This window comes from Misgurnus anguillicaudatus, chromosome 8 (genome assembly GCF_027580225.2).
Source record: "Misgurnus anguillicaudatus chromosome 8, ASM2758022v2, whole genome shotgun sequence".
Classification (NCBI taxonomy): domain Eukaryota; kingdom Metazoa; phylum Chordata; class Actinopteri; order Cypriniformes; family Cobitidae; genus Misgurnus; species Misgurnus anguillicaudatus.
The window spans coordinates 22,132,316-22,159,739 of record NC_073344.2 but is presented as its reverse complement, the minus strand read 5'-3'; the positions used below and the strand labels follow the sequence as shown (position 1 = coordinate 22,159,739).

General features: G+C 35.0%; 1 protein-coding gene and 1 long non-coding RNA gene across 3 annotated transcripts in view; one reads left to right on the top strand and one right to left on the bottom strand.

The window, feature by feature from the left end:
• Positions 1–27,424, bottom strand: part of LOC129451085 (uncharacterized) — a 42,595-nt gene that overhangs the window by 4,409 nt on the left and 10,762 nt on the right. The window contains exon 3 of the long non-coding RNA XR_012370775.1: positions 13,328–13,506. This is a non-coding gene — a long non-coding RNA (uncharacterized lncRNA). The remainder of the gene's footprint in view (positions 1–13,327; positions 13,507–27,424) is intronic.
• Positions 1,185–27,424, top strand: part of rims4 (regulating synaptic membrane exocytosis 4) — a 40,852-nt gene continuing 14,612 nt past the window's right edge. The window contains exons 1-2 of one of the 2 annotated variants that reach the window (XM_055214131.2): positions 1,185–1,898; positions 19,925–20,063. In XM_055214131.2, the coding sequence (XP_055070106.1) occupies positions 1,802–1,898; positions 19,925–20,063 (236 nt within the window). In that variant the 5' untranslated portion in view covers positions 1,185–1,801. Of the gene's footprint in view, positions 1,899–8,998; positions 9,198–19,924; positions 20,064–27,424 lie in introns of those variants that run through there. The other variant, XM_055214132.2, reaches the window with a different exon arrangement.

Genomic DNA, 27,424 nt, shown 5'->3' with positions numbered 1-27,424 from the left:
GGCAGTTTTGCAACAACGGACCGAATAGCTTTTCTCTCGTCTTTCTCCGCTGCTATTACTGAACTACAACTCAAACTGATGCACGACCTCAATGTCATCATTCTTAGCCACCCCCCTCTGTTCGCTGATTGGACCTGCAGATTTTTGGCAGGAGAAAACGAAACTCTACACCAGTGGTTCTCAAACTGGGGGCCGGGGCCCCCAGGGGGGCCGCGAGATGGTGCCAGGGGGGCCCCAGCTTTATGACATTTTATAAAATACATTAATTTATCATGAACTCTGTCTAATTAAACCTTAATAAATAAGGCTACTAACCAACAGCACTACTTTGTATACTGTAATATGTTTTGTCTAATTACGTTTTAAAACAAAATTGTCATAAATTTTCTTTGTGGGGGCGGCGAAGGAATGCCCTGTACACGAGGGGGGCCGCACGCTGGAAAAGTTTGAGAACCACTGCTCTACACAGCAGTCCCAGACGTAGTACTGAAGCGAAATGAAAATTAAGCGGAAGCACGTAGGAGGGCGGAGCCAGGCTACCTCAGCTTCACCCACGCCCCAGCTTTTTAACAATTTTCGGTTATCCGCGAGTGATTCGCGGTGACGCGTGGTGGCCAAGATGGCGTCGGCAGGCCCCGCCCACTGTTGGCTTTAAAAAGCTCTTTACAAACCTATGGGTGACATTACAAACACCAGGACTTGAGGTCCACTAAAGTCCATGAAGAAAAATCTTTAAATGTTTTCCTCAAAAATCTTATTTTTTCGACTGAACAAAGAAAGACATAAACATCTTGGATGACATGGAGGTGAGTAAACTATTATTTTTAATGAAAGTGGAGTAATCCTTTAATATTTTAGGTCAGTTTGTTTGCCAAACAACTGTACTCCAACGTGTTGTAGGGTTGTTTAAATTTTACAAATCTATGTTGAGTACAAAAATAATAGTGTATTATACAATCCAAAAATATCTGAATGAATGAATCATCAAGATGTCCATAGAGGCAGAGAGAGAGAGAGAGAGAGAGAGAGAGAGAGAGAGAGAGAGAGAGAGAGAGAGAGATTGTGGTTGTCCGTGAAGAGATGAAAGATGCTCTCACACAGCTATTGTGCCAGTAGACTGTGGTCACACCCTCATCCTGACATCCGCACCGTGATTGGCCATTATCCTGAATCCAAGCAACAGCTCCTTGGTGTCTCCTCCCCCTTTTTGTCTCCACAAAGAGCTGAACGCTGAATGAAGTGAATCTGCCTCAGACTGCTAGAATAGTGGAAACCTTTTTCCTGTCTCTCTTTCTCTCTCTCTCTCTCCGTCTCTTTTCACTCCCATTTCCTCTTTCTCCATTTTCACTCCCGTCTCTCTCTCACACACGCTCCATTATATGCTCTCTAAACCTCCATCCATCCATCCATGCACAGCCTGGTGAGGGATCAGAGAGGGAAAAGCAACAGATTATGTTCTCTGAACCAAATCCAGAAACCAGCTTCTGAGATGAGACTCTTGTCATCTTAAATCACCTTCCTCTCCTGCAGGCTGGATTGAAAGCAAAGAGACTTTGCAGATACCAAAACAAGATCTGTCTGAGAAGTCTGGACATCGTCTTGACTGAGGAACTTGGGGATTCAAAGTAAGCCAGGTCCACAGGGACTTCGGAGGAGACGTTTTCGATTTTTCTTTCTTGTTCGTGGCTGGCGAAGGGGCCGGTGGAAGTTAGCCAAGACGCCGCGCGCCGTGCTCCGCGTGAAGAATGCCCAGTCGCGCCTGCCCAAGCCGGCGGACACGGCGCCGACGCCGGGCCTGTACATGGAGCGTTCGCAGAGTCGGATCAGCCTATCCGCTTCCTTCGAGGCCCTGGCCATCTACTTTCCCTGCATGAACTCCTTTGATGAAGACGATGCCGGTGAGTCCATGCGTATGTCTGGATTTTAAAGTTCAGGGTTGGAGGTCAGGGGTGATGTTGCTGGATGGGTAAAGGTCAATTGATGGGTTAAGGTTCAAGCCCCCTGCAGGCAAAATCTTTATGCTTTTAGGATCTTCTTCAGGCCTTGAGGAAGACACTAACCAATGCACTTTTTTAAGGTTTACTTTGGCCTAGATGGTTCCATAAAGGACCTTTAACATCCACAGAACCAGAAAACAAAAAAGGTAACCTTTGAATGGTCATTTTGGGAAACCAAAATGGTTCCTCTATGGTGTGAAGAACCCTTCATCGCACCTTTATTTTTAAGCACAACATTTTGTAGCATTTATTCGTTTTATTATTTTGGTCATTCATGCCCTGGTGCATTTAACCTAAAAAAACTGAAGGAAATATTTCTGTTTGAGATGTAAAAGCCATGCTAACCTGCCCATCTAAAACCTGTTCTGAAATAATGTAAATGCACCCAAACACTTATTAGATGCCATCCTAATCTTTGACGTCTTCATTAATGAAAGCTTTCGTTTACAGAGTTGAATTGAAATGCTAAAAGAGCTGTGACTTCCTTCAAGCACGGCTCTTGTTTCACGCAGCGTCTGATCGGAGGTTAATTTCGTGCCTCAAATCCATCAGCAGACATCACGGTGCTAATTTATCGTTCATTAGAAACGTCCTGACTTCTGGTGCGCTACATGCAAAGTGTTTTTGCATAATTTCCCAAGTGCATGCATGCAACTGCCTAAAGATTGTCATGTATTTGCATAGCAATTGTTTCCATCCTTTTCTCATTCGCCTTTTCTTTCAAAAACCTTTTGCATAGCTTCCGTCTTACGCAGACACACGGACTCTATTCCCTCGGTCTGATTACAGAATACTCTCTGAAACAATTGCGTCTAGCCAGAGATATTCATTCGATATTTGTGCAGATTCACACACACACATTTGCACAGTAAAATTATATATTTCACCTGCACCATTATAGCACCTGCCTCATATTCACATTATCAGTCATCTCAAATATCTCATGTATTATATAATAGTTAGGAATGTGTGCATGGGATAAATTGTTTTTTATAATTATGTTGTAGCGGGCTGTGCTGTTTATTTATAGATTTAACAATCTGTAATTGTTGCAGTTGGATCGAGACCTATAGAAGCACTTTGCATGCATATTTAATATAATCTTCAGTAAAAATGAAACACTATCATATGCAATATATAAAAGTGCACAAAAAGTAATTGTTTTAATACCAAACGACTATCGTAAATCAATATAAACGTGCAAACTCTGACCTATATGATCATATCACCTATTTATGCTGATACGTACTTGCATAAATCAACTTAATAAATGCAAATCGCACTAATGAATATGCTAATGAACGAAGATTACCAGAACACATGCAAACACATTTTGCATGTACTTTAGTGTAACACCTTTACTGAATTTTAAGCGATTACAAGAGACTAATAATTCACAATTCAAAACCGAATTATGGGCATATTTTTGATGTTTTCTGAGATGCTATGGCATCATTTATGATTTCTTACAGAAAGAAGAAAAAAATGCTGAACTCCGTGTAAAAAATGAACTTGTCAGCGTCACTGGTTTTATAATAACACCCATTACTCAACGCTCAAACCCCAGGACATTTGTGGCCAGAAATATAGCAACAAAATTATCTTGTGGAAAAAACAAACTCCTGCATGATATTAATGCTTTTTGGACGAATCCGGAGAGAAGGCATTAATAATGACTGATTATAAGACTGTTCAAGGGGGTCTTGTGTTCATGTCCTGTTCACAAACTACCTATTGTTCTGATATTTCATTGAAAATGAATAGATTTCCCATCAACGTGATGTTTCGTCAGAGGAGTCTCAAAGAGAAACAAATGTGTCGAGATCAGTGAACCGTGCTATGCAGAATCATAGATCTTTTAAAAAACGAGTCATTACTGACTATAATTCACTTTTTAACAGACAGTCGTGTTCTCATCTTTGTTCTGTAATTATGTTTAATAAGACTAACACTGTGTCCAATCCAGGCGTAGCACAATATGTTTTTTGTATTTACAAAGTCATTGTGCGTTTAGCAAAAAACAGTGACACAATCAGAGCCAATAACAACATTAACACAAGGTACTTAAAGGTGCAGTGTGTAATTTTTAGAAGGATCTCTTGACAGAAATGCAAAATAATATACAAAACTATATTATCAGGGGTGTATAAAGACCTTTCATAATGAACCGTTATGTGTTGATTACCTTAGATTAGATGTTTTATCTACATACACAGAGGGTCCCCCTACATGGAAGTCGCCATTTTGTGCCGCCATGTTTCTACAGAAGCCCTTAACGGACACACTTTTTTTACTAAGTTGTCTCCGACGATGACATGTTAGTCCGGTGGCAGTTACCGTAGCTTCTCTATGTGTTTCCAAAGCGGGGTAAGCAGTGGACTGAGCCGTTCACCACTAGATGAGGCTAAAATTTACACACTGCACCTTTAAAAGTTGTATTAAAATATCTCATATGCATGTTGCATTTGTGCGGTTAAAGAGCACCTATTGTCCGATTCACATTTTTACATTTCCTTTGGTGTGTAAGTGTGTATTAGTACATGTTAACAATATGCAAAAGGTACAAACCCAAAGTAAACGATGACACGAGTTATCGTCTCCAACTGAAATCTCTTTTCTTGTACTACAACAAACATAAGAATTGTAGGCAACAGTTTACTTCCTGGAATTGGTGACATAGACAAGACCGACATTATCATAATTCCTCTCGCTTTAGACTCACAGCCTGTAAGGTAAGCGAATCTTTCAAACATGGTAAGGAGCATCACATTTCCGGCTGACGTCAGAGGTGTTCAGGCCAATCACAACGTACAGATTAGCTGGCCAATCAGGGACACAGCTTTTCAAAATCTGTGCATTTCAGCAAGAGAGTGAAATCTGGAGCTATAAAAATGTATGGTATGTGGAAAATAATGTGTTTTTTTAACCATAAACCACGCAAACACATTGTATTACCAGATATACAAAATAATGTTGTTTTTAGCAATGAAATAGGTGCTCTTTAAAGTATAAACTAAAGCTCAGCTTTGAGAATAATTTAAGTAGTTTTGGCAAAAAATAAGGCACAAAACATTGGCAAAGTTTATAAAGACGTATTACACGGCTCGCTGGAATGCTTGATTCTGATTGGTACAGTTTAATATAACACAAAAAAGAAATCTAAAAACATACAGTATATAACATTATATTTACAAATTATTAAACCAAATAGTGTATTCGTCACATTTGAACCTCTTGTCTTATCTTAAAACCGAAAGTAAGCGGGTTTTCCTCGCGGAAGGTCTGCATTTATTAAAACTGAGCAAATCAAATATTTCAAATCAATATTTATTGTTCCTTACCTTACTTATTAGGTAAATACATGTGTAATAAGCATGATAATGTACTGGCAGTCGGTTGTTATTGCGAAATAAGCGATATTTCTGCGATAACAACCATACATTATCCAGTCCCTCCAGAAAAACGCGATTGTGCGATCGCGCGATATATTGCATAATCAGCCAAAGTCCGCATATTTATGCGGGGCTGCATTTTTTCCAAATACGACCGCATTAATTACATATTTCCGCGCACAAAATATGCTTGCATGATTTCATAATCTCCGCATTTTCGTAGCAAAAAGTCACATATATATTAGCAGAAAGTTGAAAAATGTTGCATTTAAGTGACGTGATTATGTGACGTGAACATCATTGCAGTTTTTGCAAGTTCCCGCAATTTTCGCAAATTCCCACAATTCCATCGCATAAATTGCATAAATATCCTGCATATTCCATCGCATTTTTTAAGAAAACGTGCCGCAAAATCTAGGATTTTTGCCCGCAACAATCACAAAAAAACTCCACGTTTTTCTGGAAGGACTGATTATCTCTAACATAACCCAGGAAAAACTATGGAACCCAGGAATGACTATAGATTGATTCAGTTATGTCACACAACTTGGAAGTTGTTGGAATTTGGGCAAGGAGGACCTTGAGAATTGGACTAACATGATTTTTAAGATAAAGTTGATAATCTTAACTTGAGGCTTTTTATTGTATATCCTCTGCGCTCAGAGTAGGTCTGTCTTAAAAAGTTTATACATTTTAAAAATGTTTTTTTAAAGGTGCAGTGTGTAATTTTAGGAGGACGACAGAAATGCAGTATAATATACATAACTATATTTTCAGTGTTATATAAAGATCTTAAATAATGAACCATTATGTTTTTAATACCTAAGAATGAGCCAATTGTATCTAAATACACCGCTGGTCCTCTTACATAAGTCGCCATTTTGTGCCGTCATGTTTTCACAGTAGCCCTAAACTGACAAACTGCTCTACAGAGCGTGCTTTGTCAGTATGTTGTCTAAGACGATGACATGTTTGTCCTATGGTGGCTACCGTAGCTTCTCTATGCATTTTGAAAGGGAGGGTGTACTTAACCAGGGTCGGACTGGGAACAAAACTCGGCCCTGGCAATTTTCTCGTGGAACGGCCCACCACTGGACCGACATCCCCCCCCCCCTCCCCCCCCCCACACACACACTCCACACACAAGCCCACTGATGCCAAAATCACCTCCTGATTCCCCCCATAAATACCAAACACACAGTATTATGCTGAATAAGAGTCATCATGTAGCAACACTTCATAAACTGAACTCAAACATTTAGCTACAATGTAAAGACTAAATGAGGTATTTCCCACAGATCGGAAATATAATTGTGGTGGTAGCCGGTGAAAAAGGCAATCATTATTACCCACCGACAAAAAATTGTCTACTATACGTGTGACAAACAACTAGCAGGCTATTGTGTGACCTAACCCAATGCTTTGATTTATTGAACATTTATATTCAATATTAGGCAAGCGCCTAAACGAGCATTATATTAATGACGTTGAGTTTATTGTTTTTATTAATTTATATTCACAAAACGTATCAACAAAACATCGATTAAAATTAAGAGGCAAATTATCTGAAACGAAATTCATTTTAAAGTAGCAAACAAAACTTACATTAAACTGGAAAATAATGTCTGACCCATTACAATTCTCCCTTCATATTGGCCTTTACAACGCCTATATTGCGTTTAAAATTACAGTCTATCTTTCGTAAGCTAACTAAATTTAAACAAAACATAAACACTTATACTATTCTAGCTCCCCCTACAACATATTAATATGATTAATAGGTTAATTTTGATTTTATAACTAAACAGAAAGGTCTTTATGATTTAAAAAGAAAGCATTCTAAACAGTAGCGAACTTGAAGCAAAAATTAATTTCAGCAAATGCAAACTTCAATCAAACATATAGTAAGAAGTGAATTGCTTTAGCCTACCAGAAATGCTTATTGCATTATTTTTTTAAAGTGTGCGAGGTCCGTGCACGTCCTCCGCTAGCAACACACAAATAGCTAAAAGCCAAGCGCCTAAACGAGCATTATATTAATGACGTTGAGTTTATTGTTTTTATTAATTTATATTCACAAAACTTGTCAACAAAACATCGATTAAAATTAAGAGACAAATTATCTGAAACGAAATTCATTTTAAAGTAGCAAACAAAACTTACATTAAACTGGAAAATAATGTCTGACCCATTACAATTCTCCCTTCATATTGGCCTTTGCAACGCCTATATGGCGTATAAAATTACAGTCTATCTTTCGTAAGCTAACTAAATTTAAACAAAACATAAACACATTAAACCCAACAATACTCAAACATTAATATAAAAAAGACATTATCTATATGGATACATGTTAAAAAAATCCGATATAGCGTTTATAATAGCTGGTTGGTAGATGTTTACTATTTTTGGCAAAACCTCCGTTGCAAACCAACATTTACATCAATAAAATAATTTTTACTTTGAAAATGATGCGCTGTCACGTTAATATCAGCTGTTCGTTTACATAAGACTCCGTCTACTTCATTTACACTCAGAGCAACGTCTGAGTTCTCAAACTAAAACAGGGTCTTCAGCGTTTGCGAACGAATCCGTTTATGAGGGTCGAAAATGGTGATGTAGTGTAGATGAAAGGCGTAAACGTAGCAAAAGTAACGTGTTTTAAAGCATAAACGCATTAATGTAGAGGCAGCCGGTAGTTATCGGGAAAATAAGCCCCTTCACACTGTCGGGGCCCATCTCCCGATAACCACCGGCTGCCTCTACACCATCCCTTACGTAACCTGGCAGGGGTGTTTTTTTTTTTAAAGTAAGCAACAAAAATAATTTGGTTGCAATTTTTGCGCCCTGCAGAACATTTCGGTGAGAATGCATCTTGGGTGTGATTTTTATGGAGTCATTTAGTCTACAACTTTTGCGATTTTTAAAATGCGGGTTATTTTTAATCCTGCTGTGGGCAAAAAAGGGACAAACCCAGTTGACGGGAAACAACCCAGCATAGATTAAATTACAACTCAGTGGGTTGTGTTCGTCCCCTTTTGACCCAACGCTGGGTTGCCAAGGCAGCAGACAAAACTGGGCCGGATCTGCACTGGAACTGCTAACTTCGGCATGAATCCGCCCCAGAGACTTCTGCTGTAACGCAGCATTTTTTAGGTTATTTCACAATTAAAACCTATTGAAAAACCAATACGAGTTCAAGATTTGTTACCAAGGCACTACAACATCCACTGCATTTTGTTCTCTCAAACTTAAATCACTGAGCGAAAGTTTTCACTCACAGTTTTTTTTCATTCATTCTGTCCAAAAATGTAATCTTACAGCCACACAAGGGGGTACAACACCATATAACACACTCCCTAACCACACTGACAAGAAGTGCCCGAAGCCATTGTAACACACAACAGACCCAACTTTGCCACCCACCGCTTGTCTTGGCACATACAAACTTCATTTTTCATATCCCGTTTGCTGTTAGCACCGATTGATGCAATGTGCACTAAAAATCCCAAAAGCACAACGTGTCTTGCCGCCCCCTTCCCCCAGCACAGGAACAAATCTCTACTGAAGAAATGTGAACGCTCTGAAGTCTAGAGGCTTATTAACCCTCCCACGCTGACAGGTCCCGCATTGATGCTTCTGCTCAAAATAACTCACAAACAAACACGCGCGCGCCATCACCGAGATGTCGTATGGCAGCAGACGCAGATTCGGTGTTGCATAATAGCGTGTAGTGAATCGAGGACAGCGAGAGAAGTGGAAGGAGGTCAGAGTGATTGATATTCACAGCATCCTTCTCTATTGCAAGGTGCATGCGTGTGCACATGTGAGATTTTTATTGTGAGAATAATGTCTTCATGCCTAAGACCATGCATGCTAATTTATTACAAGAATAGGCAGCCTTTTAAAATCTGGATGCTGGCTGATGGAGGATAAATTTGTATATTTTGAAAAACAGGAACAGAAATCTGTATGCTGTTGTTGCTTGTACAAGTATAAATATTTGTAAAGTATTTGTATTGGTATAACCATTATGTTATTTTCAACCCACCGCTGGGTCAAAAAGGAATGAACCCAACCTGTTGTGTTGTAATTTAACCTATGCTGGTTTAACGACTGGGTTTGTCCCCTTTTGACCCAACGCTAGCTTAAAAATAACCCAGCATTTCTTCATTCCCTTATCAAACAGCTATTTTTCACAATCCAGTCCATTCATGATGCATTCAAGTCAGAATTATTTTGAGATGTTTTTAATACTGAAATTTGATTTTTTTTGGGAAAAATTTCTTCAAATAAACCGTACTGAATATGCACTTTCTTTATTCTCATTTTCCCACTGCTATTTTTTACCAGTCCTTCCAGAAAAAGCGATTATGCGATCGCATGTTTTAACTCATTTATGCGGGGGATGCATTTTTTCAAATACGCCGCATTTCGCAGCATAAATTGCAGATATCCATGCACAAAATATGCGGGGCATGATTTCATAATACCCGCATTTTCGTAGCAAAAAATTACTGTTGCCATGGGAACGTTATGAAGTGACGTGATTATGTGACGTAGACATCATTGAAAAGCTGCAAAAGCTGAAAACAGTTTTTGCAAGTTCACGCAATTTTTGTAAGTTCCCGCAATTTCATCACACAAAATTGCATAAATATCCTGCATATTCTTTTGCATTTTTTGAAGAAAACGTGCCGCAAGATCAAGGATTTTTGCCCGCAAAAAAAGCGTTTTCTGGAAGGACTGTTTTATTAAAGACCGGGTAAAGTCCAGGAATTGTTTTTAAACACAATTTAAATGTGAGAAATGTATTGCTGTTACATGTTACAAAGACTGTGAACTATATAGTACTGAATTATGAATTAACACCATTAAACAGTTTTTACACATTTCTGGGTTCAGGATTATTTGGGCGGAGCTAAAACAGGGGCTCGATGATGCACTGGAGCCACCGAGCATGGCCCCGCCCCTAACAAAATCGCGAGCATCCATTCAGGTTGTAGCGGTATTTGAAAGTTGATAGGGATGGTAACTTTCCTGCGAGCGGGCATGGTTTCAGCGCCAACTACGGGCACACCCCCAGCATTTAAGGGCAGAGAATCCTGCCTATTTTTCCGAGATTTTGATCATTTATTTTATTTACTTGGTGTTTTTTCATCATTCAAATTTGGCTGGGTGAAGAAGAACACATTTTTTTCTGTGGTGTGACCAACTGAGAACAAGATTTAATATCAGACTTTAATTGTGACCCTTTATGTCAAACACTAAAAATGTATTTTTTTTTGGAAAAAAAACAGTCTGTGGAAATATAATCTTGATTTCAAAGATTGAAATCAAACTTGCTCCTAATCTCTTCATTAGATTGAGTGATTTGAGAATTTTGCAATAGGATCAGACTGAATTAGGAGAGTGAAATATTGGGTTATAGTGTATCACAGAGGACTGAATTGTCTGTTAACTTGATCACTTGATCATCTGTTGCGCTTTTGAAAATGTCACAAGACCATTTTTCTTCATACAGATTGAATGTGTTTGTCTATTGCACCAGTTCAATTACTGGGAAAATGTCAGAATGACAAGTGTGTGGTTCTCAGCTGTCCATATAAGGCTGCCTGTGTGTGTGTGTGTGTGTGTGTGTGTGTGTGTGTGTGTGTGTGTGTGTGTGTGTGTGTGTGTGTGTGTGTGTGTGTGTGTGTGTGGTGATCTTGAATCGATGGCTGGTGAAGTGCTGTTCGATTCCCAGCCATCGTCCGCAGGTGAGAACGCAATCTGACGTTTTTTTTAAAGTGGAAGAGAGAAATAGTCGGTCAGGGTGAGAAATCTAGCACACGATGTTCTATCAGTTTCCTGTATATGACTCATAATAATTACTCATTTTTTTCTTTTTTAAGCATTTTTTCATTTCTAATATATCACAGACCTTTAAATGCAGTGTGAAATCTGCACCTACATGTGTCCAAGTGTTTAATTACTGTATAGACGTAAATATTGATTTCAATCAGATACTTACTTCAATAGGCCATTAGACATAATCAATAAAAAAATACATTTTGGGTGGTTTATACTTGAAACTAACACAGTCCTTACTTCATCATATCAATCATAAACACTCTCTGTTTAGATGTTTCTTAATAAAAAACATTTGCTTATATTTATAATACATTTTGTGATTAAAAAAATTCTTTATATTTATAATAGATTATGTAAAAAAGTATATATACATTTTTTTCTTACAGATTTTGTGGTATGCTTTTTATATTTATATTTATAACATATTTTGTGATGTTTTTATATTTTCTTATATTTATAGTAGATTTTGTGATTTTTTATATTTTCTTATATTCATAATAGATTTTGTGATGTTTTTATATTTATATTTATAACAGATTTTGTGATGTTTTTTCTTATATTTATAATAGATTTTGTGATTTTTTTTATATCTTCTTATATTTATAATATATTTTGTGATGTTTTTTATATTTATATTAATAACATTTTTTGTGATGTTTTTTATATTTTCTTATATTTATAACAGATTTTGTTATGTTATTTATATTTATAACAGATTTTATGATATTTTTTTTATTTTCTTATATTTATAACAGATTTTGTAATCTTTTTAATTTTTTCTTATATTTATCATAGATTTTGTGATTTTTATTTATCATATTTATAATGGTTTCTGTGATGTTTTTTATATACATATTTATAACATATTTTTGTGATGTTTTTTTATTTTCTTATATTTACAATAGATTTTGTTATGCTCTTTTATATTTATATTTATAACAGATTTTGTGATGTTTTTATATTTTCTTATATTTATAATAGATTTCGCAATTTTTTATTTATAATTTTTTTTGTTATTTTTTATATTTATAACATATTTTGTGATGTTTTTAATTTTTTCTTATATTTATAATAGATTTCGCAATTTTTTATTTATAATTTTTTTTGTTATTTTTTATATTTATAACATATTTTGTGATGTTTTTAATTTTTTCTTATATTTATAATTAATTTTGTGATTTTTTTAAATATTTTCTTATATTTTGTGATGTTTTTTATATTTTCTTATATTTATAAAATATTTTGTGATTTTTTTATATTTATATTTATAACAGAGTTTGTGATGATTTTAATTTTTTATTATATTTATAATAGATTTTGTGATTTTTTTTATATTTTCTAATATTTTGTGATGTTTTTTATATTTTCTTATATTTATAACAAATTTTGTTATGTATTTTTTATATTTATATTTATAACAGATTTTGTGATGTTTTTATATTTTCTTATATTTATAATAGATTTCGCAATTTTTTATTTATAAAAGATTTTGTAATTTTTTATATTTATAACAGATTTTGTGATGCTTTTATTTTTTCTTATATTTATAATAGATTTTATGATTTTTTTAAATATTTTCTTATATTTTGTGATGTTTTTTATATTTTCTTATATTTATAAAATATTTTGTGATTTTTTATATTTATATTTATAACAGAGTTTGTGATGATTTAAATTTTTTATTATATTTATAATAGATTTTGTGATTTTTTAATATTTTCTAATATTTTGTGATGTTTTTATATTTTCTTATATTTATAATATATTTTATGATTTTTTATATGTATACATATAATAGATTTTCTTTTTAGATGTTTTTCTTAAAAAAAAAAAAAATTCTAATATTTATAATAGGTTGTGTAATGTTTATCTTTAAAACATTTTCTTATAATCGATTTAGTGTGTAGATGTTTAGATGTTTTTCTTGAAAACATTTTCTTTTATGTATCATAGATTTTCAGTTGTTTCCTTTCTTTTATATGATCATATTCTTGATCATATTTATGCGTAAAAGCTTTTCTTTCCAACACCATGTGCACATGCTTTATGCCACACGTACTCCTTTCAAGTGCAACACTGACTGACCTCTCATCTGTTGTGAGTACACATGAGCTGATATGCAGCATGCAGGTGCATGTGGTCTACACCCTTTGTGTTGGCATAGGCAATGAGAAAGCACAGTGATACGGCGATGAGCCGGTCCGTGAGCAGATGGCTGAGCACAAATGTTCAGGTTGACTTGGCTGTCGTGTCCTGTATATGATCTGGAAGTGAAAAAGATGTCAAGGACATTAATCCTCAGGCTTTTTAGAGCATTACATTCAATCAATTAGCTTGAAGTGTTTAATAGTTTGTTTAGATGCGTGGTTACAAATATAATACTATTTTAATGAGAAGAAATATTGCATACTAATAGAATAATTAAACAATAATTATCAAATAATAGGATGATACTCATGCATTCTGATTTATTTTTTAATGCAATTTGGTGTAAGCGCTCACCAAGCATGTCCGTTTAAGTAGCCGTTGACCCGTGAATGCAATATGATATGTGATTCAGACACTTGAATAGTCAGCAGTCAAGGGCCAGCGAGCAGTACGACTGTTTTCGAGCGTTTGTATATGCCACTCGGATCAGATTTTCAGGACACAATAGTCACACACTCATTTGCTCAATTGCTAATGCATACATGTGTTTCATTTTCTGGAGTGTGTTTTTAATTCATCACAGCTATGTTTGCATGCTTTCTTCAATAAATAATACTTTTACTATATGAATATGCAGAAGATATACAGTGGCAAGAAAAGTATGTGAACCTTTCAGAATTTCATTCTGAATAAATTTGTAATAAAATGTGATCTGACCTTCATCTAAAAAAATTGAATTTATTGAACACACTCAGTCAACTTTCAAAATGGGAGTGGAAAAAGTAAGTGAACCCTTAGAATTAATAACTGGTTGACCCGCCCCCCTTGGCAGCAATAACCTCAACCAGGCACATCCTGTAGTTGTGGATCAGACCTGCACATCATTGAGGAGGAATTTTAGCCCATTCTTCCTGGCAGAACAGCTTTAGCTTTGTCATATTCGTTGGACGTCTCATGTGTATGGTCCTCTTCAAGTCATCCATAGCATCACTAATGTGTTGAAGTCTGGGCTCTGACTGGGCCACTCCAAAAGGTGGATTTAGTTTTTTTGAAGCCATTCTGTTGTGCACTTACTGCTGTGTTTTGGGCCGTTATGCTGTTGCATCACCCACCTTCTACACAGTTTCAGCTGATGTACAGACTTTATCACATTATCCTGAAGAATTGTCTGATATACTTGGGAATTCATCTTCCCCTCAATGATTGCAAGTTGGCCAGGCCCTAATACAGCAAAGCAGGCCCAAATCATGATGTTTCCTCCACCATACTTTACAGTTGGGATGATGTTTTGCAATGCATGTTCTACGGCATGTTGCGCTGTGTGTTTTTTCTAAATAGTTTAATCTTAGTTTCATCAATCCACAAAACATTTTGCCAATACCGCTGTGTGCTCACTTCAGGCGTGCAGCAATGTTCTTTTTAGTAAGCAGTGATTTTTTTTGTGGTGTCCTGCCATGGATCCCATGCTCCTTCAGTGGTTTACGTATTGCAGACTCATAAACAGAGATGTAAGCAAGTTCAGTGATGCCTTTAAATCTTTGGCTGTCATTTGGGGTTGTTTCTTTACCTTATTGATGAGTCTTTGTTGTGCTCTTGTTGTCATTTTGACTGGGGGCCCACTTTTTGGTAAAGTAGCAACCGTCCCAAAGCGTTGATTGTAGACTGGTGAATTTCTAAAGTCTTTGAAATAACTTTGTAGCCAACTTTATATAAAGCAACAATTCTTGATCTTAGCTCCTCTGAAAGCTCTTTTTGGCACGACATGACTCACATAAGCATGTTCTTCTTGTGCAGAGCAAACTTCAAAAGTTTGAGGGGTTTTTATCAGTCAAAGTAGCTGTTGTCCACACATCTAAACGTATTATCTTAATGTGTGCTAAAACCTGACTCCAATGAGCTTTTTTGAGGTCCTTAACTCACATGCTTTTTCCAAAAGCAATGAGTTTTTTTGGTTGTTCTTATTAAAGACATGAAAGATCAGATTTTTTGTGTTATTTCTTTTAGACACATTATGTATGTTAATACCATTTATAAAAGATTTTGTTATTTTTTATATTTATAACAGATTTTGTGATGATTTTAATTTTTTATTATATTTATAATAGATTTTGTGATTTTTTTCATATTTTCTAATATTTTGTGTTTTTTTATATTTTCTTATATTTATAAAAGATTTTGATATGTATTTTTTATATTTATAACAGATTTTGTGATGATTTTTATATTTTCTTTATAACAGATTTTGTGATGTTTTTTATATTTATAACAGATTTCGTGATGTTTTTATATTTTCTTATATTTATAATATATTTTAAGATTTTTTTTATATGCATACATATAATAGATTTTCTGTTTAGATGTTTTTCTTAAAAACAATTCTAATATTTATAATAGGTTGTGTAATGTTTATCTTTAAAACATTTTCTTATAATCGATTTAGTGTGTAGATGACATTATGTATGTTAATACCATTGACTTAGATGAAGATCATATCACATTTTATGACAAATTTATTCAGAAAACTATGAAATTCCAAAAGGTTCACATACTTTTCTTTGCCACTGTAGAAGGGCATATATAGCGAGGTTGTCTTTAAATTGATTTCTTAGCTTGGTTAAATAATATAAAACAGCCTTATTTCACCGTCTGGTTAACTTTAGACACAATATAGTCCAGCATTGAGTAACCCACTTCTAGACAAAATAAACTTGAATTTGGTTACATGTCATTTTTGCCTAAATAACTTGCGAAATATTTCCTCATTCAACAGTGCTTTCAAGGTGTTTGCTTTTATTTGTTTATTTATTTTTTGGGGGGCTGTGGTAAGAAATCTAGCCCTATTTGCCTTGTTTTAGCCTAGATGTTTGGACAGCTATTAGACATCTTTTAAACACAAAATCGTTTGCTGGAAATTGCCACTTCATTGCTGATCAAATAAAATGTATAAATTATGTTAATACAAACCAACAAGAATTAAAAAGTGATGAAACGATAAGAAACACAACACAATGTACTCCGCGTTGTAAAGTTATTCATAGATTCTTATGTTTCGTCCTTTTGCAGCTGAGCTCCGGTATATGAAAAATCAACCTCATAAAATCCCAGAAATATCTGCTATATTAATAAAACTCCTATATTTGCTTGTGACAAATGACCTCCCGAGGTCGTTTTTCTCCTCTTGCATCCATTTATAGCTCACATCAAACCTCTTACCTTCACTGTGTCCTCCTAAAGCTCATTTAGCCTGCACTCAAAACGTTGAAACCAAATTATAGCAGTACACGAGTCAATATTTGCCATGAATTTATGCTCAGCTGGACACATCTGTGTATGATCAGATCCTCGTCTTTGATTAAACAGATGGGTTTTTCTCTATAGACCAGAACATACTGAATGCCTCTGTATCTGCGGCTTTTAAAGTATCAAACTTCAAAATCTCATCATATCAAAAACATTTTTAGGTTGAGCCTATTTCTATTTTACTTCTATTCATTATTTTTATTGTCATTAAATATATGTAATTAACAAGAGTTGTTAGTTGTTAATCAGACAGACAGATTCAGGCGTGAAATCATCTCTTTATTTATTCAAAAGCAATACGGGTGTTGGATTTTGTGTCTGATTAGAGAGCACAGAGGTTAAAGCCTGTAGCCATGCATCTATCAACATCAATGTAGATCAATGGGCCTTCGGTGCTACAGATTTATCAAAGAGTTAATAGGTCATTAAGGCAGGTTGAGGTAATGCAAGGTAATGCCATGATCGATAGCTTGGACAAACCCGAAAACTGACATTCTCATTTAGATGACAATCAAGAGCTCCCTAATGATCTTCAGCTGGATTTAAATCAGACTGAAGTTAAGAGCATCCTTTTTTCTGTTTATCTGGACATGGAGGCAACTCTTAAAGAGACAGTACACTTAATAAAATTCTGGGTTATTTTCAACCAAGCGTTGGGTCATAAAAAGATGAGGCGAGCCCAGCACATGGGTTAAACTAACCCAGAACATTTTTCACGCATTAAATTCAAGTAAATGATTGAATTTCATTTTTTTGTAAACTACTTTAAAGGGACACCTTTTTTTTAGAAAATATTTTCATTTTTTAGCTCCCCTACAGTTAAATATTTGATTTTTACAGTTTTGAAATCCATTTAGCCGATCTCTGGGTCTGGCGGTACCACTTTTAGCATAGCTTAGCATAATCCATTGAATCTGATTAGACCATTAGCATTGCGCTCAAAAATATCCAAATTATTTTTAAGTCGAGTTTTAAATAGGAAAAATATCGAAACTCTTTGGTTATTTTTGAGCGTGATGCTAATGGTCTAATCAGATTCAATAGATTATGCTAAGCTATGCTAAAAGTGGTACAGTCAGACCAGGAGATCAGCTGAATGGATTCCAAAACTGTACAAAATCAAATCTTTAACTCTAGGGGAGCAAGAAAATGAGCAAATATTAAATAATATTTTCAAAAAAAGTGGAGTGTCCCTTTAAGTAAAGTAATGCACATGCACTCAAAAAATGCTGGGTTATTTTTAACCCAGCGTTGGGTCAAAAAGGGACGAGCCCAGCCGTTGGGTCAAACTAACCCAGAAAATGTTTATATTTGACCCAGCAATAGATTAAAACAACCCAGCATTTTGGGTTGAAACAACCTAGCATAGGTTAAATCACAACCCAACTGGTTAGGTTCGTCCCTTTTTGACCCAGCAATAACTCAGCATTTTAAAGAGTGTAATCCTAGCCATTTAAATTCACATATCATCAAACCAGATCTTTAATCTAATGTAAAGTTTAGTCTAAAGTCTTATAATAGGCTTTTCTTTTAGCTTTTGTCTTTTTGTAATCAAATACATGCCAAATAAATCTGATAAAGCACTCTGACAGGTGACTACATGGGTCAGAAACTACAACCAATATGCGAGTAACAAGGCTTTGATAGATAGGAAAGCTACCCATTTCCTTACTAAATTCATTAATGTCACTTTGATTAATGAGCATTGGTTGTATCGATGAAATGAGATACTTTATCTGTTGTTTAGAGATCAAATCATTGTGGGGTACCAATGGAACAAAACCTGACTTTGAATTTTTACAAAATAAAAGTTTTATTAAAAAAAACTAACCTTAAACTTGGCCTGTAATTCATCCTGCACTCTCAGAGATAACAAAAAATGCTGTATTGTTTCTTTCAACTAAACCGTTAGGTTAAATTAACCTATAAATGTCCATATTGAACCCAACCATCGGTTGAAACAACCCAGCATTTTTCAAAGGGACGAACCCAATCCGCTGGGTTGTAATTTAAGCTATGCTTGGGTTGCTGTTTCAACCCAAAATGCTGGATTGTTTTAACCCATTGTTGAATCAAATATAAACATTTTCTTGGTTTGTCTCTTCCTGACCCAACGCTTACGGTTTTTTACGCAACGGTTAAAAATAACCCAGCATTTTTATTTATTTTTTGCTACACACTATTTCAGTGATGTAATGATTTTTACCTGGGAAAAATAGCCAAGTCCTATTGACTAACATTTTTCTTGCAGCACAAAAAAGGGGAGCATGGTGCTAGCAAGTCAAAGTCATACAAAACAATGAAGTTATATGAAGTTATGTATCGGTATGCATTGAATACTAAACACATCTGTAAAACGTGTAACTGTAAAGTCGGACTTTTGTAAGATAAGTACAAGAAAAAACATCTAATGCCCTAGCAACCACATATCATTACTGTATGTTGAAACCCCATAGCAATGAAGGTGGTGGAATATTATATAAGGATATTGAAGAACAAAGAGACAAACACAGTCATTGAATCTCTGATCTTGTCTCCTGCACCACCCTGGCATTTAATGCATTTCCTGTTACACAGTGTTCTGTTGTGAAAGGTTACAGTGACATGCTAGTGCACCAGAAACACAGGAACAGACAAAAGAGGGCTATATTTTTAGGAATGGGCTAACTAGGTCATGTGCTTCGAGTCCAGGATAAAGCTGTGAAATTTTAGCTGTTTCCCCATCGATGCAGGGAGCGCTCGGATCTTCCTGCAGATCTCAGCGGATTACAATTTGCAACACAATCTTACAAAATAATCGTACTAATGTTACCTTTTGTGGAAACAACTGTGCATGTATCTATGTCACCTCAATAGGCACAACTTAATACTTGAATTAAACATGAGATTATAGTTTGCAAAAGGATTTGCTCATAATCCAACTGGTGCTTTATGTTCAGATCATGTTATCACAAGAGGATTTGATATAACTTGATTAACTTGCATGCTGATGTTTGGACAGTAATAAAGCAGTACCTGTATAAATATCTAGAGATATTTCAGATTCATAACTTGTAAGCATCTCAGATACAATTTAGCCATGAATGAAGTGGATTTTCCCTTACAGGCGCTACCATACATCCTGGCATCGAGCATTGGACAAGCAAGTGTGCTTCTGTTTCCTTTAGAGGAGGCAAAAGTCACTCTGATTGAATCAGTTTTTGGTTTAATCCATCTTGCTTTTCTTTCTTTCAGACCCCGAGGGTCGGCGGTTAAAGGGGATTCAGAGGAGTACAGAGACGGGACTGGCTGTGGAGATGCCCAGTCGCACGGTTCGACAGGCCAGCCATGAGTCTATAGAAGACAGCATGAATAGCTATGGGTCAGAGGGCAAGTGAGTGTTACGCATTTACAATGAACATCTTGAAACTGAATTGTGATATAATCTTCTGACTGGATGCAGGGTTTTTGACATCTTTTTAAACATGTAGTAAAAGTGCATTTTAAAATACTATACAGTAAATCTTTCTTCTGTTTGCTTCTGAATATGAATCAACTTCTGTATTGATTTTTGTAAACTCTGTTCGGATCTTGTATGTGCTGGACTGTGTCTGGTGTGTCACATCAAAGCACAATGTCGCTGCAGGTTTTGGATATTGTGTTATGCAACTTTACACTCGCCAGCTATAGCTCTATGGATGACAGAAACCATTTTCCATGCCAAAAGTTTTGCACAAGCTTTTATACATAAATGGAGAAGCTGCTTGGTTCTGATCAATATGCCGTGCTCCCATGATGAGTTATACTGTAGGTTTAGGACATGGCTTCTGAATTTAGTCATTTAGGGACATATAATGGTCTGTGTATATATAGGCTATCAGTATTTTCCCCCAATACACAGCTAACAGGAAACGTTCCCGTAACTTTACATTCTTGAAAAGGTTCACTTAAAGTTATCAAAAAACGTTCTTAAAACATGAACTCTTTCCCCGCCATTGACAAGTTATCTCGTCAATTAAGAGAAAAAAATTGCATAAAAACGTGTTCCTGGTGAATTTTATGTTAATCTGCAATACCGCGATAATCCACTACACCCAATTAAAACAACTGAAGAACCAAAAACGTTATTTAACATTTTAAACTCTGTGTATGTTTTGATAATCGTTTTGAATCTCTAACAAAATTCCTTAAAAAAAGGCAATTATTTAACTTTTTGCTAAAAAAAATATTTTTGAAGAAAAATACCCGTATATAAGAGTTTATAAAATATTGATAGGATGAAACTTTTTTTTCCATTTTGTTTGTTTGTTTGAAAGCAGATGGTCTGGGCTGCGTTCTCCGAAACTACCTTAACGCTACGTCGTTCTTAAGTTGTACCTTAAGCTGTACCTTATCGCTAATACGTGTTTTCCGAAACGTTCTTAGTTACGTATTACTTCTGTAAGTCGTTCGTTCGGAAGGTTGGTCTGGAGCACTCTTAGCTATACCTTATCCCACATGACTCCACTGGGGGCCATCACATTAAAGCTTACATTGCAGTCTATATAACTAAATATTTGTTTAAAAAAAATGCAATACACTCCGTGTTTAATTAGGCAAATATTTTTATATTTAAAGAATAAAACATTTAAATAATTAGACATCATTACATTGATGGTTGTTAGATTTTTAATTATGTTTTCCAACGGGACATCAACTGCGAACTATTAAATACTACAGGATTAAGAAACTATTTTAAAAATATATTTTGGGTGATGGAGTTGGTGAAACTGGCAGCTATACAGCGTATCCTACTATTTCATTTGTGCATTTCATATCCGTTAAATCTTAGTCTAACGGCTAGTATTTTAGCTGCATAAATAAATCGGGTAAAATTACAAAAATAATTATGATTATTAATGTTAATTCGACTTTGCATCGAAGTTTTTTTAATGTTTTATAACTTTGAGGCAACTGCATGCCATATTCTTTATAAACATTCAAAATAAACTGTGCACTTGATTACTGCTTGTATAGTCTAAGGTCAACAAAATTTCCACATTAAAACTAATCAAAGCTAAAACCTAAAGCAATCATACTATATATTTATAGGCTATTATATAATATTTGATATGTTATATTTAGACAGACAGGCTCCAGAAATGCGTCCATTAAGCTTTATCCGCATTGTTAACGCTACCCGCTGCTTGTGCATCCAGTGTCCAAGCACAATAAACGCGTGAACTAATGAACAACAGCAGTTTGTTTTATATACTTTAAGTGTAATGCACAGCCAAGTACTTGCACAAAACACTTTATTCCCCTGTGCAACGCACTTATTGGGAACCCCTAATATAAATGATCCTTTCAAGGCATAGCGGATGAATTGGAGCAGTTTAAACATGATACGTTTGGAAATAAAGTTGCGGGTTTTGCACGGGTTTGATATAAAATATAGAAGGTTGAATTTAGATGTTTGCAATTTGAAATATTTTTTACCAGATATTCCTAATAAATTGAATTTATTTAATAAATTTGAATTATTTAATAAAGAACACCGCTATCTCATAATGCAGCGAAACCTATTACATAAAGTGAATAATTGATTGTCGAGCAATCGATATCAACCTATTCAGCACCTCCACCATGGACAGCACCCGCTAAGGTCGAACTTAAGAAGGTTTACCTTAAGCAACATCCTAAGGTATAGTTTGGAGAACACACGTAGGAAAGGTATACCTGTAGTTAAGGTTTAACTTAAGAGTCTTCCTAGCGCGCTAAGAGACAACGTTATCGGAGAACGCACCCCTGTTCTTTCATTTGATATATTTGTATGTTTATATATTTTTAGAAGAAAATTTTCCTGGAAGGCAATTTGTGAAACTCACAAAAAAATGCTGGCGGGCAACTTTTCATAAAAAAGCTGACGGGAAATGAGTTAATATAAAAACAGGCTGAACCGTTCTAAAAAACGTTTAAAATAACATTCTCATAACCAAACAATAACGTTGAAACAATGTCTGAAAAACTGGACGTTTTAAACGTTCTAAGAACGTTAGATCATGTTTTTATTGCCTATTTTGAACGTTAAGAAAATGTTTTTAGAACATGAATATAATGGCGAATGGAAAGTTTAATAACGTTTTAAAAACGGTTTTATAAAGTTCTAAAACCATTTAAATACATTGTTTTATATCTTATTATGAACGTTAGGAAAACGTTCTTAGAACATTAATATAACAGACCAAACCGCTCTAAAAACAATTTGAAAAACGCTCTTATAACCAAACAATAACGTTAATACAACATCTAAAAAACTGGACGTTTTAACGTTCTAAGAATGTTATAAAATACACGGTTTTAAAACTTAAGTGAAACGTTATGGGAACATTTTATAACAGAAATTGTTAGCTAGTTATCGTCTATATCGGTATAGTCTGATTTAACCCTAAATGTACACTGAGGTCAGACAAAAGCTTTCTAACCAGCTCACATGTTGAATCTTATTTTCATCATACACTGTTTTAATAAATAATTGTTTGATCTATTTACAGTAGGAAATGTACAAATATCTTCATGGAACATCTTTACATAATAACCTAGTGATTTTTGGCATTAAAAAATGTATACTTTTAACCCATACAATGTATTGTTGGCTTTCGCTACACTCTAAAAACAAACGGTGCTATATAGCACCAAAAGTGGTTCCTTGCTCGCAACCACAGAAGAACCGTTTCCAGTGCCACACAGCACCGGCGAAGCACCCGTGCAGAACCACACAGTGCCACGTAGAACCAAATGTGGTGCTATAGTGGTGCTATATGGCCCCTATATGGTTCTACACAGGTGCTTCACCGGTGCTATATGGCACTAAAAACGGTTCTTCTATGGTTACGATTCAAATCAACAGTTTTGGTTCTATATAGCACCGTTTGTTTTTTTAGAGTGTTACAAATATACCCGTGCGACCTATTCCTGGTTTTGTGGTCCAGGTTCAACCGCTTAGAGCCGTGATAATACAAACACTTCATAAATAATAAAAAAAACAGCATGATTTCAGATACATTTAAGATTCGTTTAGTAAAACACAGAGACGCAGTCATAGCGAGGTTTGTCCTAAGAAGCAATGTTGAAAGAAAAATCTTATTTTCAAAGAAATATACTATTCATACTGTAATTATAGAAATGAGTTACTGAGCTACTGACAATTCAATCAGTATAAATCTTCCTCTCAATATCTTTGTCCAATACCCAGATCTCCGTTTTCAGTCCACAGACAGAAAAATATCCCCGCTACCCTTATGTAACACAGTTAGTTGCTCTTGCTGTGTAACTCCATCATGGGAACAAAATCCATCCCAATTCAGCAGGATTACTGTGTAGTTTATGGAGCATGGAGATTAAAGTTTGGGCTGCCTCCACTGTGGATATTTAATCATATAACATTGCATCTCACGAATACGCAACTAAAAAAAGGATATTTTACATAAATATTCACTATCAGAGAGCGCTCTGATCAACAACAGATATGGCAAGTTGTAGCATAAGACAGATTTGGTGTAATACCATTTTTGGATAGCTTTCCACTGAGTTTCAAAAATATTTATTCAGTATCTTCTAGGGCTTTTCGTCTGCTTTTGCATCTCTTTCCATCGAAAACTTAACATCTTTCTTATGTACACTCTCAGAAAAAAGTACAGGAAGGGACAAAATTGTCTCTGGGTCATTACCTTTTTAAAGCGTACAATTATGTACCTAAAAGGTGCATATTGGTTCCTCAAAGGTACACATTGGTACCTTGGAAGTACATACTGGTAGCTCAAAGGTACCTTTTTAAAAGGTACAGTCCCAGTGACAACTTTTGAACCTTTTTTCGGAGAGTGTATGGCAGACTGTTGGACAAAAACATCAATGTCTTGCATGTCTGACCTGCAGAAGTGCAATTTCTTTGAGTAAACTTTTAAAAGAGGACGCGTCACTGACATTTACGTAATCGACCTGTTAAAATGACCTAGAAAACTGCAACCAAATGCGCTAATTATAACTCTAAAATCGCTGTACTGCAACATTGAGTTATAGAAAACAGTGGATAGATTGAAAGATAAAATATAACTAAGTGATCCTGTAGCTCAAATGTTGGAGCACTGCGCTGGCAACACCAAGACTATTAGTTTAATTCTCAGGAGAAGCATAAACCGATCGGTTTAACTTGTTTTTCCTTGTATGATTTGAATAAAAATGCATAGAGTAAATGCAATGCACATGTTCTAAACACTATAGGGCGGTTTCCCGGACAGGGATTAGACTAGTCCTAGACTTAAACACTTTTAAGAGCTCTCCAAACTGAAAACAACTTGCACTTCCATATCTTAAAATACATCAGGGCCCCTTGTTTTACCTCAAAATGCACACAGGTAATGTTTTTAGTAAGGCATGTTTGTAAAAACTAGCTATATTCCATAATTAAACTAAGGCCTAGTCCTGGATTAAGCTAATCCTGGTCCGGGAAACCGCCCCTTAGCGGTTATCCTAGTCCCAGACTAAAATGCATGTTTGTGCTTAATTTTTAAAATATTTTGCACTGACATATCTGAACATATATCAGTGCCATTGTTTTGTCTCAACATGCACTCCAGTATTGTTTTTTGTAAGGCATATTTGTAAAAACTGCTTAAATGTCCTAATAACTAAGGCCTAGTCATGGATTAATCTCAACCCTTCCGGGAAACCGCCCCCCCCCCAAAAAAAAAATACTGACATACATTACATTTATGCATTTAGTAGATGCTTTTATCCAAAGCAACTTACAATGCATCAAAAGGTGTAGATTTTTAATAATATTCAAACGCATTGACCTTTGACACTGCTAATGCAATGCCCTACCATTGAGCAATATGTGACCCCTGCCCAGAAAAATTAGTCATAGGGGTCAATTTATTGAAAGTGAGATTTATACATCACCCGAAAGCTGAATAAATTGATGTATGGTTTATTACCCATACGGCAAAAAAAAAAAACATTTCTCTGAACAAAAATATATTTTAAATATATGCTAAATACATTTTGTAGAAAGTAATGCTCAATTAAATATAAACTGTAAAAAATTGCTGTAATTATGCAGCTGGTTGCCAGTAACTTACTGTAGAAGATAAAGACTGAAAATGTTTCATGTTCTACATAATCTAAATGTAAAATCTACAGTAAGCTATAGTTGCCAGTTATACCCAGCCAGTAATACTGTAATTTCTACAGAATTTTTTTGTAGTGTATGTTTGAATATGGAAATATATTTAGTTTTAACTTTCCTATTTTAAATTTCCTATATATATTGCAAAAAGTATTCCAAGGGAAAGCAAATACATTTCTAATTTTACATACCATATTGCAAAAAGTTGTTATTTATAAAAATATTTTAAATATATGCTAAATACAAGTTAATTTTATAAGGTATATTTTTGAAGTTGAAACTATATTTAATTTGAACCTTTTTAAAACGTATGTTTACAGGTTCGTAACAAAAAAAAAATTTCAATGCAACGTGAATATATTTCCTTGAATTGGTTTATATGGAGGGCTAAATATATTTTTTAATGCTTTAAAATGCATTTACTTTTAAAATATATTTTAAAATATAAAAAAAATTGCCAAATTGGTAAGCATATTCCAAAATATATTTCACAAATATATTTTTTGGCGTTTTTTTTGTATATTTTGATATATATTTAAAAATTTATTTTTTGCCATATGGGTAGGATAGGACAATATTTGGCCAAGATACAATTATTTGAAAATCTGCAATCTGCGGGTGCAAAAAAGCTAAATATTGAGAAAATCGCCTTTAAAGTTGTGCAAAAGTCCTTAGCACAGCATCCACTGCAAAAATAAATATTTTTAAATAAATACACAGTAGAAAATTTACAAAATATCTTCCTGGAACATGATCTTAATTGATAAATTGATCATTTTGACCCATACAATGTGTGGTTATTGCAACAAATATACCCAGGTGACATACAGTATGAGTCCACGATCACATACGTTTATAAAACAACAATACACTGTAAATTAAAATGCAACAAAATTTCCCACCTGCATCCCCAACTAGAAAACCTGAGTACATGCACGCAGGAATTGAGTATCTGTTTAGGAAAGTTTCAGCAGAAGAATAGTGAAGACAGTGATATATAAAAGCATTGGAGTGCACTGCACTGATGAACCCATAACAGAGACAAATGTTTATTGGAGTGACATAGAGAATGTGAAACAGTAATAGGTGTATTTGTCACTCTCTGAAGCATTCGTAGTAATGCGTGTGTGTTTACTGATGGGCGCTGCTGACGCCTGTGCTTTCACAGGCTACTGAGTAATAATGACTCTCCATTTTGTGAGACAGAAGCAGAAAATGTCACACGATAGAGAAGATGTGTTATGTGAGAGAAAGGATGAGGGTGAAAGGAAGAGTTGTGACGAAGACGAAAAATTCTGGCTTACCCTCACATCGGTCCAGATCCGTATGCCGTTACTTGTTTTTCGCCAAATGTTTTTTGTACATTGTGGTCACATCTGCACAAAGATAAAGCATTAGGTAAATTCGGAGGAAAGGGAAGCTTGAGACTCAAAATTCAACCTGGACTCATAAACAACTGACTTAAAGGAATAGTTCACCCAAAAATAAAAATGCTGTCATTATTTACTCACCCCCGATGTTGTAACAAACCTGTAAAAATGTCTTTTCAGCTAAACAAAGGGAGATATTTTGAGTGATGATTGTAACCT